General features: G+C 37.7%; 1 protein-coding gene across 1 annotated transcript in view; it reads left to right on the forward strand.

The window, feature by feature from the left end:
• The first annotated feature begins 321 nt into the window (after positions 1 to 321).
• Positions 322 to 18,727, forward strand: part of SEMA3E (semaphorin 3E) — a 130,920-nt gene continuing 112,514 nt past the window's right edge. Inside the window, exon 1 of the mRNA XM_059472917.1 lies at positions 322 to 765. Coding sequence (XP_059328900.1) covers positions 651 to 765 — 115 coding nt within the window. The 5' untranslated portion in view covers positions 322 to 650. The remainder of the gene's footprint in view (positions 766 to 18,727) is intronic.

Below are 18,727 nucleotides of genomic sequence, written 5' to 3' on the forward strand. Positions count from 1 at the left end.
CTCCCTGAACTTTCCCGGCGAATACAGCAGCCTGACAGCCCGGCTCCCGCCGGGTGCATCCTGCAACTCCAGGAGGCAATGGCACTTCTTGCTTTTAATTAGCAGAGGTGAAAGGTGAATTAAAGCTAGCTGTTTGGCAAGTCAGAGCAAGGGGCTGAGTTCTGAGGAGCACCAAGGAGGAGGGTGCTTTCTCCTTTTTTCCGTGGTTTTTTTTTTTTTTTCTTTTCCTTCTCCTCTCCCTCCCTCCTCCTCTGAATGAATTGCCTTGCAGGAGGGACTGAAAATACAGCTTCTTCCTGAATCCACTGGCAGAGTTACTAAAGACAGCTCAAGACACAACACTGCAGAGTAACGCCTTGGAATGTCCTTGCACTTTATAAACAATTGTCCTAGGGAGGGGAATATTTTTACATGACATTTGCACAGCTTGACAAATGGCTAGCTGAGGCTGTGTGCTGCTCTGATGAACGCTGAATTTCCCAGAGAGGCACCCCACAAACTGACCAAAGAGAGAGAGAGAGAGAGAGAGAGAGAGAGAGAGATCTAACTGCACTGGCAAAGTGGAAGTTGGAGCCTTAAAAACACCCCAGCAGAACAACAGACAAACAGCAGCACTGAGTGAAGAGAACAAGAAATTTATCCTGGGCAGGATGGCATCTGCTCAGGACCTTCTGATGCTGGCACTGTGTGGCTTGTTGCTGGAGCTCCCGGCTGGATGTCACGCTGCAGATACGAGGCAGCCGAGGTTACGTCTGTCACATAAAGGTAGGTCAGTGTGTCAGGTTTTTAAAGACTTCGTACTCTGCAAGTTCACTGCCTTCACTGAATGCATTGCATCGGGATTAAATTTTGGTCCTTTGATAGATAAAGTGTTCCTGTTCAGAAATGTTGTGAATTGTTTCCTTGTGCTAAGCTGCATCCTAGATTAAGTTTACAAATTCTAGAATACTTAAGGTACTTACAGTGATGATTTTAGACTGCTGAAATATTCTTCTACCTGAAAGTGTGTTAGATTTGCATGTCATTCTCTCTTACTCTCCATGCTGTAAGAAGGCTGTCATGTCTCTTATTAGGAGGGAAAGAAATGGAGAAGATAACCTGAAATTATTGCTGAATAAATGTGCATCATGTAACCCTTAAACAATTAAATGTCTGTTTCACTTTTAGAATTCTATCTGACTACAAATATAGCTAAGGCAAAAGGGACTGAATTCCTGTGCAACCATATGATTCATTTTCTAAACTAGCAAGTGTCATCACACTATAATTAAAATGAGTACCTGCCAATGTAAGTCTGCTTGCTGTTTAACTGAGTTAGCCACAGGAAAAATGTTATTTTTTCTGACATTTTATATGGAATACTTAGAACTTTTATTTTTGCTTAAAATTATTTAAGTCTCAGTTACCTGAAGGCTAAACCATTCTTCCTTAGCTCCTTCAGTGTCTCTGTTCTGGATTGAATGTCATTTAAACTCTTCTCTATGATTTGGGTTAAATGCTGTATATATGTAAAATACCTGTGCATAGCCATGGCATTTCAGTTCTCTGCAGCAGGGCATACATTTGTAGATTATATACTTAGACAGGTATGAGAGATGGTCATTGCAATAGGAGAAAGAAATGTAAATGTGCAAGATAAAGTGATGATTGGCCAATCAGTAATGTTTGGATATCACCTCTTAGGTACAGATGAAAACAAAATGCTTTTTTGCTGACATAGTTGGGAATGAGCAAATTCCAATTTACTCAAGAACATCTCAATGGTTATACAAGTGATAACTAAGCTGCACCAGTGTGAAGTACATTAGAATACCTATTTTAAGAATGGCTAAGTTTTAAGAATTAGCAGCATCTAGAGATCCATGTGTATCTTTACTCCTAACAGCTTTACTCCTAACAAGGTTTAATTGTGTTTTATATAGCAAGCTAAATTACCAATTATAAGGAAGGGAGAATCTGAATAGGATAATTGGTCTGAAAGTCTTGCTAGGAAGCTATAAGAAATGGGGCTTGCTTTTATAGGGCTATGAAATGGTTTAGAGAAAGAAGTATTTTTCATGGAAAGCTGTCTTGTAAGTAAACAATTAATTGCTCTGAATGAAATAAATTATATGACCCCTTTTAACATATAAACCGCTTTTCTTTTAACCTATGGCTTCAGAGTACAGTAGGAATGAGTGCCAAATGCTGACTGTATAATCCTTTCACATCTCTTACTGTTGAAAATGTGCATTTGAATATTGATTTATTTCTAGATGTAACTGCTAGGGCTCTAATTGTTACTGACATTTGTTTGCTTCTGTTGGGGTTATGGGGATGAGAAAAGCACAGTAAATGAGACAAATAGACCAAGTGTTATGTTGGTTCAGGACTTTGGCTTAGCTGAAAATTTTGGCAAGCTCCCCACTGTGGTGCTGTGACTATTAACTGCTTCTCTGCTCACTTGTAGTAGTAATTGCTGTCCAATGGTTGGAACTAGTGTACATTTCACTGCATACGACTTCTCTTTTCAGCAGTGGGCCAGTAATTTGGCCATAACACATCATAACTCTGGTATCTTCAAAGAGATCTTAAAACATCAATTTCTCACAGAGGGCCAAACCTTACCTGCCTGATGGTAGTTCCCTCAGATCCAGCAACACAGAAAGATCTGTCCTCATAAATTCCCCACCACAGTCACACACATCGCCATGTTATGTTTCACCTTGTACAATACCCCGTCACATTTTTCACCCTTAGGAAATGAGACTGATTTTACAAGCAGCGTTGCAGTCAGGGAGTGCCTGAGCACATATCTATCCCCAGGCAAGGGTTGGAAATGGCATACCTGCCTGCCACCCTGGGAGCAGCCACTGCAGCCCGCCCTGCCAGAAGAATGTAGCGACCCAGCAAGAAGACAGAGAGCAAATGTCACTGCTGTCCTCACTAATCAAACAGGAGCAGCAGGAGGCACCCTCATCTGAATTGCATTTGCTCCAGAGAAAGGCTGCTGTGGGTACCAGAGAGCTTGGGGAAGTTACAGAGATGTGGGTGTGCACCCTCTGTATGAAGGTGCTTCAGCCTGTGAGTTGCTGGTGTGGCACAGAGGATGAAGCCCATATGTGCAAATTTTCAGTGTGGAGTAGGTGCAGCTCAGATAAAAAATTCACTGCAAAGACCCTGCAACATGGAAGTCAGCAGGCCTGCTCACTGCCTCCCTTTGGAACTGCAGATGTTGGTGGCTAATTGGGATTCAGGCCCTTGCAAGAAAGGTCAGTGCTGACTGGAAAGTTGAAAGCTTCTGTGATGAGTATGACGAGGTTATGGACATCAGATTTGTTGTTGTTGTTGTGGAAGAATAATTAAAACCAGGCCATTTTAAAGTCTTGTTTCCATTCAGTCAAGAGCACACTTGCACGAATTAAGAGTGTCCTTTGATTTTTAACAATTCACAAATTATCTCTTTAAATCCCTTTTAAAGTGGTGCTCAGTGAAAGTGAGTTAGTGGCCTGACAGTGAAGGGGAACCTTTTGCTCTCCCAGCAAACCAGACCTTCACCTGCAGTGCACACATGTCTCCAAACCCACAGCAGCAAGATCAGGTCCTAACCCTTGCAGAGGGGTCGCCTGATGGATTGGAATACCACAGTCCCCCTGCCAATTAAGGGATGTATTGTGCAACCCCTGTTTGACTCCATGGCCATTTACCCTGCTTCAGTGGGAGTTAATGGAAGTCCTGCATTCATGAACTACTGCTAAACCTGTCAAGCCAATGCAAACTGTAATGGTGATTTTTGCTAAGGCAGGTGATGGTCTCAATTCCCAGTAAGCTCAAATGTGCCTGTTGCCATTTCTTTTTCAGACGTGACTTGATCCTATAATCACCTAGCAGTCATTTTATGGTTCTAACTTCATTTCTAGTAAGTTGAGATAGGTTTATATCCAGAACTTAAAGGTGTTTTCCTCAAACCATGATCTTGTGTCCATTAGGAAATTTATACTGCAATCAGTACCACTTGTGGTATTAAAGACACTAAAGATCAGTGTTTGAAGATGACCAACCAAGATCTGTGTACTCCAATATCGTCACATTGATTTGTAGAGATAAACATGTGTATAGCATGTCAATATTACAGAGAAATAGATTTCTGCATTATTAAGTTATAGGTTGACAACTTCATTTAAAAATCATTAGCTCATTTTACATACAGTACAGACTCTGGCTAATGAGGTGTTAATGGAAGCCAAGCTTCAGCCCCTGTTCTTTATAGGCTGCTGGTGAAATTCTTTCCCAGTGTCCCACAGTTTGAGTTCTAGCAATGGGAAATATATAATTAAGGTGAAATCAGCACACACTGGGTGTTAAAAAGAAACTATTTACATTACAGATTGAAATGGATTGAGTTTCCAGAGGACAGGAGGGATATATTTTTATAAGCCTAACAGAGCTACACTGGAAGCATGTGGTCATGAAAGGCACATGAAGGACATGATTGTCTAATTCAAGCATTATGCATGGTTTTATTTGTATTTCTAATTGGTTTGGGATGGGATTTTTTTCCTAGTTCATAATTATGGTAAAGAACAAAGGTAATACAGTATGAAAATGAGATGTTGAGCCTTTAGAGTGGTCCATACAGTTCTGTTGCAGCGATGGGGTCTGGTGCAGTTAAATGCAGCAATTTGCACATCTTGAGGGATCTGTTTTCTGTTTTACCCACTGCATTCTCTTTAGTGGCTTGAGGGGTTTTGGCATTACCTGACACTCAGGTTGTGCAGCTATGCACTGGACACTGCTCTTGTCTGGAAAAGTTTGGCTAAGAACCAGCTGTGCCTGCCTTACCCTTTGAAATATGTCTTTTTTGCCTGTTGTTGGAATTGATTGCAACTTTCTGCAGTAGAGTCAAGCTGCAGCAGGCAGAAGGAGCACACTGAACTTAGAAGGAAATCATCTGGGTTAAAAAAATGTATTCTCCAAGCACAAATATTTCAAATAGTAACATACTGCTAAGGAAGGGAGAGATGAAATGTTGCAGACAAAAACTGATACTCTCCATGCTCACAGTAATATTTTAATATATAAAATGTGTAATATAAAACATTTAATGTAGAAGAATTTCGTTTTTTTGAGGCTGACTAGTCATCCTGGAGGGCTGCTGAGGTCTGTTACAGCAGAAAAAATGTTTCATTGCCATTTGCAGGAACTGGTTTCAGCATGCCTACTTTAACTTCCCTGATATTTTCAATTTAGAATTTATTGTAATTAAGACTAAGAGTTTCACCATGTTTATCCATGATAGCTTCCTCTGTTCTGTAGCTAGAGGGCAGTAAAATTTACTCAGGGACTAACAATTACATTGAGTAACAAAAATGTAGGGCACATTTAGATAGTCACTTCCGAATTCTAAAGTAGGCAAATATGTTTAATCAAAGTATAGTATTTTCAATTAGTATCACCTGGCCACTTAAATCATGGCTAATTAATGACCAACCACATAACCCAAAGCTGAATCATGACTGGTTCAATTTCATACATGAAAATGTTTTCTATTTCTAACAGCTTTCACTGGTTTTGAATTAGGAAAGAGCAGATTTCCTACCAAAGCACATTCAAATCCAATAAAGATGTTAATTCATGCTTGATATAACTCACCTTGACTTTGTGCCAAGATAAGGAGCCGACTTGTGGTCTTTGTTTATATGTAGTCCAGAGAGGTCGGTGTACAAAAAAAAGTAGAGGATATTGTGTATGTGTACACACACACATATATACATATAAATTATATATATATATTTATATATATGTATGTATGTATCTGTAAAATATGTGTATGTGTATATAACAGATTGAAGTTTTTGTATTTCTTACATTGAATTAAAAAGCAGTAAAATTCCAAGGGTTTAGAACCTAATGTTTTTTATTATGGCTTCACACATAAATGTGCTTGGGTATAAGGGCTGATAACCAGAATTAAAAGTGTTTGGAAAAAACACGTGATGAGTAATGTTCTATAATTCTCAGGGCCACATAGAACTCAATGTCAGCTTAGAAATATCTTGGGCAAAGATGCACAAGCATCTCTAGGCCACTTATGAGGCAGAGAGGACAGCTTCTGCACCTCCCACTGGATAGGCAACTGATTGTCTACCAACATTCAGGACAAAATTCAGGTTTATTATCTACCCATATCACAAGGGGTGACTGCTAGGAAGTTCTGGAGTGCTTACAAGTAACCTTAGAGTGCCTTGCCCACTGAGATAGGGATTTTTTGGCAGAGAATTTATGCTAGTTCCTTTCATAACTGCACTTTGTTGACAAAGGCTGCTGCGAGTATTGCTGTAGCAGAGCTCTGGGGCGATGAGTGCCACACCAGGGATGCAAGGAGCAGACGGTTTGCAGCCTAACATCAATCACTCTCCCGTTCCTGCTTTAAAGCACTATCTGAAGGTGCAAGATCAGAATATCCTGCATGTTGCTGCTTCTCTGCAGCTAGCTCCCTGCTTTCAAAGTGATAACACCATCTGCTATTTTAAACTCTTCATCAGATATCGTACTCATCATTATTTCACTGAAAGCAGGCGTTATATTTTGCTTAAATGAAAAGAGGATTAATGCTATTTACGTGATTTGCAGATGGTGTGCAAGGGTGAGCATCTGTGTCAGGCCTTTTGAGGAACTTTTGATCAATAAATATACTAAAAGTGTGCAATGGAATTTTATATATTATTAAAACTCTTGCCCTAGTTTTCTTCTTGTAGCCAGGCAAATGTGCTGAAGTTATAGCATGCAGACAGTGTAATTACAAAAATCATCATTTCTTGAAGAAATTCATAGCCTGTAGAAATAAAGATAACAATCTTTGTTTTACAGGGAAAAAAGCCCTCTTGAATATACTATTTAAAATGTTTTGTGTTGGTTAGTTAATGTTTGGCATTTATTTAAATCAGTTAAGGATTCAGGATTAAGCATGAAAGATCATGTTGAAAAAGAATGAAAATATTGCATTATAAACATATGCAGTACTTTAGCCATAATTTCAAACTCCTCTTAAGAAAGGACTTAAATAATTTTGAAGAAATAATATTTGAGAAGTTTTAAAAATAAACTCAATCTTTAAATTGGTGAAAAATTTGAAATGTCAACACCAAGATTCAGTTTGAGGAACTGACTTTACTGAGCCTACTGTATATATTAAAACAAAGGAAACCATCATGATTCTCTCAGAGCCCAATTTCAAAACCAATGTGTTTATCTCACATTGACAAATTCCATTTTTCCCTTGATCTTGGTTCTTCTGATCACCCTCAAGGCTACAAATTCATGTTTTGGAAGAGAGATTTCTCCTTGTTAACGACTTCAATTGAAAGCTGACTTCAATGTGCATTTCCTCTAAGCATTTTCTTAGTTTAAGCTATAAATTGATATGCTTTCACTCATGCTGCATCCCTTTGGCAAACTATTTTATAGCAGTCTAAAGACTATTTTTTCCCCTTTCAAAACAATGTAAAGCAGGACTGTACCATTATGTATTCAGTTTTTTTCTTGCCCTGTGATGATTTTCATACTTACAAAAAGCACCCAAGCAAAAGTATTTTAAGATAAGTTTAGTTTGGTGGGTTTTTTCATTTTTTAAGACACAATGTTATAAACAGAAGGAGTGGTTTCTCTGATTTGTCTCAGGGGTTCTTTGTGGCATTTTGATGCTAGACCTTGTCAAAGGGTTTGTAAATTGCAGCACATTACAATCAAGCATCCAAATGCACTTTTTAGCTGCACTGCTCTTGGTGAATGTATAATCTTAGTGATGAATCTTTGTTCCTCTTCTGGCCTACCCCTTCTTATTTTACCTGAAATTGAGAGGACATCCAGAATGAAATGGCATGTCAAAGGTTCCTTTTACAGTTTCTGTGCAAGTATGTACAGGAGGTCTGCAACCACAGAGTTGGCAAAGGGATGCCTGCCAAACATCTTGGCCCTGGCATGACACCGAGCCTGTGTGTGCAGCCAATAGATGCAAAACTGGATTCGCTCATGTGGCTGCAAAATAATGTTTGATGAAATGAAAGTTGAATCTCATCTTTAAATTACTTTTTATTAGTCTCAAGTGAAAGCAGAGAATTGGCAGTTGTTTATGTCATGTCTTTCTGCCCTGTCTCGCTAGAGTACCTGGTGTGTTTTATTGCCTCTTCTGTCAATCAGAATCTGCTCAACTCTTATTAAAAGTCAACAAGAGTCCTCCAGTTACATGTAATGATCTGAGATTTGTTGCTGAATGCAGTGTTGTGTTTCAGACTGAAACTTCATTTGCCCTGTGGAAGTGCCAACCTTTTCCCTCATAAACTCCAGAAGAACAGAACCAATTCTGTGTACCAGGAAGCAGCAATAATCCATCATGTTGTCTTTGCTTTTCCATGGGGAAGCACAGTGCCACAGCATCCTCTGGAACTCACCTGCCTGCTGCTGATTGCCTCTTGGTACTTAGACCTCCCGTATCAAGGAATGGATTAAAAACTGGTTTTGTAAATTTCTGCACATTACAAAGTCAATTCAAAAGAAACATTCTAATGATCAAATGGCAACACCAGTTTGAGATATAAGTGTAACATTCAAAAATTATATTACCATTCTTGGTTGAATTTTCATTTCAGAAGTTCCTAACTCTGAAGGAAACTGTCTTGTCAAGGAAGATTATATGAGAAGCATGAGACTTGTCTGCTTTGTGGGATCTACTGCAATATAGTTCAAAGGATCCTTATGAATAATTTTTTTCTGTATTTTCACGCTAAATAAAGGCCAAAAATTTCATTAATGAAAAATAAAAAAACCCACCAACATAAACTCAACCAAAAAATGTCTAGTGGCCAAAAATGGGAGAAAGGCAAAAATATCACTGACAGCTTCTCCTATCCCTTTGGCCTGAGCAAAAGATGTTCATTATTTATAAGAATTTGATGAAAGGCAATATACAGTACTCTTCAGACTGTGATTTGGCAGGAATAGATATGAAAAAAGGTTGTTTATTTCACAAGGTCCTTGTGAAATCACGTTGCTAGCATTTTTACTACATCAGTAATGAAGAATTTCAGGTTTTAGGAGATTTGCTTGTTCAGCATTTGTGGTTTATCTTTCCTATTTTTTTTTTAAACCCCCAAAATAAATTTATATGCATACATAAATTCTCAACCCATGCTAGGCTCCTCTAACATGATGATGGGTCTTTTTTTTTTTTCCCCAAAAATAATTCTCTAAACGAAGGGACCGGTGCTTGGAAGATAGGCATTCAGTGAAAGAAGATTTAACTCCTCTTCACATCCTTAATGTCTCTGTTCTCTACTTCTGTGTTTATTTTCATCTAAAGGATTCCTGGCTTCATACTGTGAAGCAATTGAAGCTTCTGTGGGGAGTCAAACAATGGGGTTTTTACTGTTGCTAAGTTTGCTTTATAAGCTCTTTCTTACAACACATTTGTTTAATAGGCCTAGTAAAGTGGTGAATGCAGCTGTAAATATATCTTTTATTTGTTGATGTGCAATAAACATCACAAGGATTTCGGTCTTTTCTTATTCTGATCTTCCTGACACTGGTGAAAGGAAATGGTACAAAATGAATGAAAAGTGCCTTAAACTGATTGCAGAAAACAACAGACCCCACATACCTAAGGGTTAGTACCTTGTTTCTCTTTTAACAGATGGTTTCTCCCAGCAGTGTTACTAAAACTTAATAATAGCAAAATAATAGGTTTCTTGATGTGAGGGAACTATTCCAGATAGCACTATTCACTGGGGTCATCGCTGAAGGTCATTTTTCATCCAGAAAGCTAAAGGTTAGCAAGTGTTGCTCAATTCCATGAGCTCCTGCAACTCTTTATTTATGATTAAGCTAAGTGCTCTCCTGTGGGTGTGTGGTAAAAGCCAAGAGTAAAGGAAAATAAACCCATTCCTTTATATATTAAATACTTCATCCTAGTTGATTGAGAATGGTATGATGCAAAGCTTGAAAGTATGTCCTGTCTGGGAGCCCAGAAAGACATGAGCCCTCTTGGAGATCTTGTTCTTATTAATGTTGTTGCTGATAAAATGTCTTGTCTTTACGTGCCCGTGTTTACGTGCAGTTAAGTCATTATTCTCTCTTCTCTGCTTATCTTAGGCATGGCCATGTCCTCCTGCATATTTTCAGGTTACACAAGCATAGCATCTGGGATAGCAGTCATTTCTAAACACGCTGCTGAGAAGGTGCTAAAGTATTCAGCAGGTTCAGCACTTATTATAGCTCATAACCAGGCTGTAAACAGTCCCAAGCACTTTACTGATTCCATAGTATTCCTTGTTGAGTGACTGCAGCTTCTATGGTTTAACACTTAAGCTCTGCAGTGGTTATTTCATTTCTAGAAGAATTGAGTTTTTGTAAATAGAATGCTTCACATTTAGAAGTCAGTAAAGAAGTGTTTCTCCAACAATGGCTCTGAATGCAGTACACTGTCCTTAAATTCTGCTGCTATATATGAAACCTTTATTGCAAAACCAGAATAATTGATACAAAAGTTAAACAGAGAGCTTATTTCACTAATTACAATAGCAAATCTCCCATAAACTTTTGTGACTACAAAGTTGTCAGCATATTCACAGAATCACAGAAGTTCAAGACTGGAAGAGACCTATAAGATCATCAAGTCCAGTCGATGTTCTAACTGTTCACTAGATCATGGCAGCAAGTGCCACATCCAGTCTTTTTTTGCATTCTTCAAGGGATGATGACTCCACCACCTCACTGGGTAAATGATTCCAGTATCTGACCACTCTTACTGTGAAATACTTGCTTCTTAATTCTAACTTACATCTCGCTTGACGCAACTTGAGACTGTCCTCTAGTTCTATCTGTTGTCGCCCGGAGAAAGAGACCGACCCCCAGCTCACCACAGCCACCCTTCAGGAAGTTGTAGAGAGTGATGAGGTCACCCCTGAGTCTCCTTTTCTCCAGGCTGAACAACCCCAGCTCCCTCAGTCGCTCTTTGTATGGCTTGTGCTCCAAGCCCCTTATTAGTCTCGTTGCCCTCCTCTGGACACGCTCAAGTAACTCAACGTCCCTCTTAAAGTGAGGGGCCCAGAACTGGATGCAATACTCCAAGTGAGGCCTCACCAGTGCCGAGTACAGGGGAAGAATGACCTCTCTGCTCCTGCTGGCCACTCCATTTCTGATACTGGCCAGGATGGCATTGGCCCTCTTGGCTACCTGGGCACACTGCTGGCTCATATTCAATCGACTGTCAACCAGCACCCCAGGTCCCTTTCCACCTGGGCACTATCCAGCCACTCCATCCCCAGCTTATATCGGTACAGGGGGTTATTGTGGCCAAAGTGCAGTACTCGGCACTTGGACTTATTGAAGTTCATCCCGTTTGATTCTGCCCATGCATCTAACATATTGCTTGCTCCTGACCTTACTCTTTGAAAGAGGTGATCCATTTGGTGATTGTGTTTCACCTGGAGGTGTATTTCTGCCTCTGTTGAGTTTAGAGGGAGAATAGTGGTCAGCTTAAGCCAGAGTCCTTACATTTCAATAAAAGTAAGTAAGATGAATTTGGGAAGAATGTCTGATGATAGGTCTAGCATGTTGCACATGCAAGGATAAAACCCTTTGCCTGAGAATGACTTAGTGCAGAGTTTGCAAGCTGCAGTACTGTTGCCTTGATAAACTATAAGTAAAGATATTATTCTTAAGTAGTGTGTCTTTGACCTAATAATGGTCTGGAAGAGGAGGATGGAGGTGTAGTCATTTGAGCAGTGTAAGTTGCTCCCAGAGCTGCTGGACACAATTGTCTCTGCACCACAGTCATGACTGATGTGCTCTGCACCTGCTTCCATGCACAATGTGCTGATTTAGATTGAGCATGGCATGCTTCGGTTAAGCAGCTTTCAGAACAGTTTAAGCTAAATTGATGTACTTTTGTGTGAAATAGGTGAGCCACTCACAGCTGTCTGCCATAGCTCAGCCACTCCTCAGCAAAGAAGCAGTAAAAATCTGCTGGAGGTTAGATACAAGCTAGGTTATTTCCACTGCACAAAAAGTGGCTTTAAAGACTGCATCCTAAAGCTATGGTTCTATAAGTGTTTGATCTTATGTGTGTACTTTTAATTATACAAATTGCTTCTTTGATTGAAAGTTAAGTTGGGGTTTGTTTGCAAGATCAAAATCTATGGCATGGATTCTTTGAGGCCATCCCTGTAGTGTGATCCATTAGGATCAATGACAAAAGTTGCTCTATTTTGCCCATACCCCAGGCATTACAAAGCAACTTTAAACTTTGAAAATTCTGATTTATGTGTAAAATTTCACTTTCTATTTTATTCTCCAGTTAAACACTTACAGAAAATCTTGAGAATTACAACTTACTGCCCTCCTTTGTCATAAGGAAAATTGTATTTGCAGAAGATGATTCTTTCAGGCATTTTAGAACACTGTAATATGTGTGGGTACATGTCATTTAGAATTGTGGAATAAATTTTATAAGTGCTATATGTGGTCTCTGTAATTTTCTTGACATGGAACAACCCCTTACTTTCTTAGAAAATGAAACAAGTTACTTCATATTATCAGGCTAATGGATTTTCTTTTTCTTTTTTGTGGTTTCACATTTACTGTTTTAACGTGTAATAGCACTAAAATACTTGAGCTGTAAAATTAGATGCCTGGGCTGTTGAAAACTCCTTGTACTTCTAATTTAAGAGTAAAACAAAGCGAAAAAATTGCAGCATGGAGATTTGAAAATAATAATAACTAGTGTTTGTTCATCTTGTGAAACAGTTCCTGAAGTGTGCTGTGAATTTGATAGCAGCATAGAAATGCCTTACCTTGGGATTGTTGAAAGGTAACAGAGATATTGACATTTCCTGATATCTGATACCAGTGCCTGGGAGTGTTGCAGCACCCGTGGGGAAAAGCTGAGAGTTAAACTTGTCATGTCTTAGCATGTTTTAGATTTTAAATGGTGTATACTATAAATTAACTGGTAGGTTTCTAACCTATGATGAAAAGATGCTCCAGAGATTTCTGAACTAGTCATACATTATATGCAGGACTGCAGCCTGCCTTCAGCCTTGTTGGAGTGGTTTGGCCTCTGCCTTCAGCTGCTCACAACATGCTGATAAGTTTCTACAGGTGTTGATTTCTGTGTGAATTTTGTCTCACTGGTTTTGCTTTGTAAGTGTTTGGTCCTTCAGTCTTCAAGGTCTGCTGTTGCCAGGCATTTTAATTTTGATGGCAGAGGTTAGCTGTTACAGCATCGACAGGAGAACCATAATTATGGCTGCAAACACATCACAGTAGCACAGGGAGAGAACAGGTTTCTGTTGGCATCTCGAGTCCTGCAGTTGGTTTCACAGGAGTTGTAACAATGCTGATGCTGCTTACTCACTACAGAATTGTTCACAGACTTTACAAAATGCATTTGAGAGCACTAGAGTGTGGAGGTAGATCCAGAGAGCAGGTTCCGTAATTGCATTTTAAAGTTGTGTTGATCTTAATGCTGTTGATTGGACAAGACTTGCTTTTAACCCGTCACTTCCTAACCTAAACATATACTGATTTTTAATCCTTAAAAAGACCTCACACCTGCTGAAAATATAGAGGATGAACCTAAATAAAGACCTCACCACTGATGGTTGATGTCTATCTTGGATGGTGAAATCCAGACATCTGATATGATGCTTAAAGAAGTTATAGTACCTATGAAACTTGTCTTTAAACCAAATATTTTTATAATTAAGATATTTATTTTTTGGAAAGTCAAGGCCTTTTATTTCGCCGAGAGGTTTTTTTGTTGGGTTTATTCAATCACCAATAATATATGACCCCAGTAATATTTTAGCAATCTGCATTCATTTAATTTTACATGGAAAACTTTCAGCAAGCTCCTGTGATATATTTAAGTCTTGCTAAACCTCATAATTTGCTTCCCAGTAGAATTATACAACCTACATGGAGACTAAAACTTCCTTCTAACTATCTTTTGTTTTATCTCAAGAGACTGAAATACCTTTGAGCAGTGTGACACTGGCAATAAGGAATATGAGCATGCCTCAGTAGCAGGCTATCATTAAAGAAGATAAACTTGGAAAATGAAGGATGTATTCTGTACTCCCATATCCTTATATCACATCTGCCTTGGGTTTTTTTCTGTTCTTTCCTCTACTGAAGTACTCTGAGATGTTATTTTCTTTATTATTAGCTTTTTAAACATCTTCAATTTTATTCAATCACTTAATTCTTCCAAAGTCATACTCACTTTTCCTCATCCCTAGTGTTTTCCTACTGCAGATATAAGGGCATCCCAGGCACTGAGGTCTCCCTTATAGCAACCATATCCCTCCCATGGAACCTTCTGCAGTATTTCTCCAACCCTTTTTATTCATTAAACACTTATTTGGCTCTCTAGGTGGGCCAAAAACAGCCGAGGTATGATTGTTTCTGCATGGGCTTGTTGACCAGTTAGTTTGCAAGTGCTAATTGACAGTTAATTGGTCTGCTAATTGTATTAGTTATCTAATGATTTTGTTCTCACTCTTTTCCCACAAAATTTAAAATTGGTCAGTGGGATCTCTTGTGTCATAGAGAACAAGGATTGTGTCACCAATTTGCAGAGTGTTCCACAACGCCTGATTTTCTAAGGAAATTAGATCAAAAGGCAATGAAATAATTTTTACTGTGATAAATGATTCCTCTCTTTTGGCCCTTCCAAACTGATAAATTCTATAGAGAAGTCAGATAACTACTGACATTTCTGTGGCAACATAATTATCTTTTCCAATGGTTCCTATAGAAATTTCAGTCTCCTGTGTTGCACGTAGCTGTTCCTGTGAAATCTACATGATATCTAATAATTATTTACCCTGAAGGTATTTTCTTGTTTAATGAATTAAAGGCACTAAATCTGTATTCTTAAGGATTAAGAAAATTAAAATTAACAGAAACATGGGGATTTGTTTTGAAGTTTTTTTGCCAGTGAATTGAGGACAGTGGAATAAATGAGTATTTGGAAGCTATTTTGGTTTCTACTCCTTGCTTTCAAATGGGTTAGAATTATTATCCTGGCACTTTCCTCTAGGATTTTGACATACTTTTATTCCCAGGGGAGTCTTGGGGATGTACATACATGTGGAGATTTCTGGAGCACGAATCTTAAAGCCAGGAGCCAAGGAATGATGGAGGTGTCCCACATCAATATAATGCTACAGGAAAAGAACATTTGGAATAAAAGACCACATAAATTCTATATGACTGAAAGATGAGAGTCCTCACTAGATAAACATTTGCACTGGATGTTTAGAGAAGGCCATGTAACTGAGGTAGTGAGATGGGGCTTCATTTAACCTAAATCAAACCCACTATATCAACACAGGCAATCTTTTCCCAAAAGACTTGCTAACATGAAAATTTCAAGAAAAGAAGGATCAGGCTGGCAGTTGGAAAGTGCATTAGACAAGCAAGTTAAAAAATAATCTATGGTTATCTGAGCACATTCTGCTTTAGGAGTAATAACAAAAAGGCATTCTGTATTTACTTTGTATTATCTTAGATGGTGTCATTCTCAGCTCAGACTGGTAAACTAGTAATAAATTGTTATATGCTTTGCTAACAAGCAGGTTTTTTTAATCTGTAAACTCTAAAGTTTGTAAGTGAAACATTTTATTTAAAGTGCTTTGAGATACTAAGTTAGATAAATTAACCTTTTTCCTTGTATTGATTGTGCTGTAAATGCATTCCAAAAATTCTAGTGTGCTGATGAAACCAAATTTTTCCTTAAGCTGCTGCCATTTGTTCTTTTGTAATGTTTATCTAGATAGTGTTAATTAACTTCAATTTTACAGATAGTTTAGGAATGTTAAAAGGAGCCTTGGCCTATTTCAGTTGTCAGAAACAGTAGCAATGCTTTGAAAAAGTAAATGGCTGTTGTCTTTCAATTTTAGACTCCACAATAATGCTTAGTTTTGTTCACAGATAAGCATTTAATTCAGAAATTTCATATGAACTGATTTTGTGATGACTGCCATTTTAATAAATTGAGATACAGCATTTTTCTTTGAAGTCCAAGGTTTTGAAATGAGACGTTCTTAAGAATAAGTCATTTTTGAAAATTATAGTGCTCAGAATTGCATAAAATTCTTTGAAACAATATCTTTTCAATGTTTCAAATATTGAAAAAAAATGGACAGTAAATTGAAAGAGCTTTGCACTTATTTCTGGAAATATTACAAGCTTTTCTAGAAAATCTCATCTGCCATTATAAGAGATCCCAAGATGGCAAAATTCCTTTTTTTTTGGATGAATGTGAATAAGCACTAAAAACTTAACACATTATCTGTGACTTTCAATGATGCTTTTTCTCTAGGACAGAGGTTTATCATCATTACTTGAAACAAGTCTTGAAAAAGATATTTCATTAAACTGTTGTGATGAAGAACAAAGCAAATGTTCATTTATTCTAAAGTAGCATTGGTGACATGGATCCTTCTGTAGACAGCTTCCCTGGTTTGGGGTTTTTCTACAGATTCTTCAGATTTGATGTGAACTTAGCAATTCACATATGCAGAGAAGAGTTTCCAGTGGTTTAACAAATCATGTGGCATCTAAGTGCACATATACAGCCTACTGAAAATATAAATTAAACTAACTTCACAGCATTGTTGGTAATTTGAAGCTAAAATTTCTTGATTCAGAGGCATTCATGCTAACTTTTACCTCATCATAACTTGGTCAAGTATCAAATCCCCCTCAGTTCATGTTCATGGCTGATTCTCCTGTTGGCCTCAATGGGCTATTTGTTTATTTTGGAAAGGTTTCTGCTTAATGCAAAAAAAAGAGTCCAAGAATTTTTTGCTTTGCTAGTGGAGTTTTTAAAATTAGTTTTCCTGATTCTTCAAGGTCCAGAAATAGTTGTGATTAGTATCATGTGTTTATGTAGCTTCCAGCTAGTAATACAAGGATTTAAGTTAACTTCATATTATATGGGTCCAGTTATTTTTGGTAAAGTTTAATTTTTGTTTTGGTTTTAACAGTCTTCTGAAATGTCATATCTTAAGTTAATTTTTTTTAGTTTGTTATTTTATATTATTGCTGCTCTAAGAGAACTAAATTTAATTCTGGTTTGATCACTGTTACTGAATATCTCAAGTATATTTTTTTTTTCTATTTTTGATTAAAACTTCCTTTTATATGTTCCAAAACAAGCCATTCCAAGAAGGAATCATTTAACATGCAAAATAAAATTTCTTTAGATGTTTTCTTTATTATGCCAGATAATTAACAAAAGAGATGTCCAAGATATGTTTTAATGTAATCTTACTCTTTTCTATATCATCACTAATCTTGGCCAAGACCATGCCTGTAACATTCTTTCCAGTAGAAGTAGTACCATATCTTTATGCCTCTCCCTGTGTACTCTACATTAATTTGAGAAATAAATGCACTTTTCATATTTTAGAATACGTGTACTTTTTTCCAACAGTTGCATTAGATATAGGTTCTTGTTTCTATACCCTGGAAGCATTTTCACCCATTCTTTTGTGGTGTATGCCTCTTTCTCAATTTTGGGAGCTCTGGATGAAGAAATGCTTAAAGATTTTTACAAAAAGAGGAGGTTTTGTATTGCCTGTCGGTTTGGTTTTTTTTTTTAAGTTGAAAAAACTACTGAAAATACAGAAAGCAACAGTTAAATTTTCAGCTCCGGGTATAGGATTTAGTTGTGCCAGGGGAGGTTTATGTTGGCTATTAGGAAAAGGTTCTACACGGAAAGGGTTGTCCAGCATTGAATTAGGCTGCCTGGGGAAATGTGTGGATGGAGCGTTTACATTTAGGGGTGAGTTGGCAGTCCTGGGTTTGTGGTTGGACTCAAGGATCTCAGGGGCATTTTCCAACCTAAATGGTTCTATGATTCTGTGTTTTGCGATGTTTGAAAAGACACAAGTCCACCGTTTCTTTCAACTCTGTCAACCTGGTCCTGATCCCATTCAGGAAAGAACGTATTTTCTGTAGGAGAGACTGGATGTCTTTTGTCTCTTGATAGACAATTTGGATGCGGGTTTTAAAGTTACTTTTCCCCTCTATTTTTTTGTTTGTTTGTTTATTAGCTTGTTTTTTTCCTATTTTCTAATAATTCCTGTAGAATAGCAGAAACTAGAGGCAGACTTCATGTTCTTCTTGTCATAAAATGGTCAGATACCTGTTTATAATATTCTTTTTCTATCCTTCTATTGTATCCAAAAAACCCCATAATTAAACTGACATCCAGGTTTGCTATCAAAATCAACATTCCTTTATTTCCAGTTTTTCTCATGCTCCTTTCTGGTGCTTACACTATAATTTAACAAGGACTGGCAATGGGCTTTAACTGCCTTTCTTTGACATTTTTTTATTTACAATATTTTCTGTGGTGCTCAGGTTATTATAAGAAGTTGGAAACTGTGCTGAGTTCTGTAACTTGTACTGATGTCTGGAATATCAGTAACTCCTTGTAGTCCTCTTAAACCCCATACTTGTTTTAAAGTTACTTTTAGTTTTGTGGAGCTGGATTTCAATAAGAATTGACAATGGCAATGAGAACAGAGACATCAAATTGTTATTCAACTGCAGAAGACATCAAAAACTCTGGCTGGTGTGCATTTCAGAGCAGCAGCAGTTGTAATTCTGTTAACCTAATTGGATAAGGAGAAAACTCTACAAATTTTCTGGAAATTTGACTGTTATTTAAAACATT

This window comes from Ammospiza nelsoni, chromosome 5 (assembly GCF_027579445.1).
Source record: "Ammospiza nelsoni isolate bAmmNel1 chromosome 5, bAmmNel1.pri, whole genome shotgun sequence".
Classification (NCBI taxonomy): domain Eukaryota; kingdom Metazoa; phylum Chordata; class Aves; order Passeriformes; family Passerellidae; genus Ammospiza; species Ammospiza nelsoni.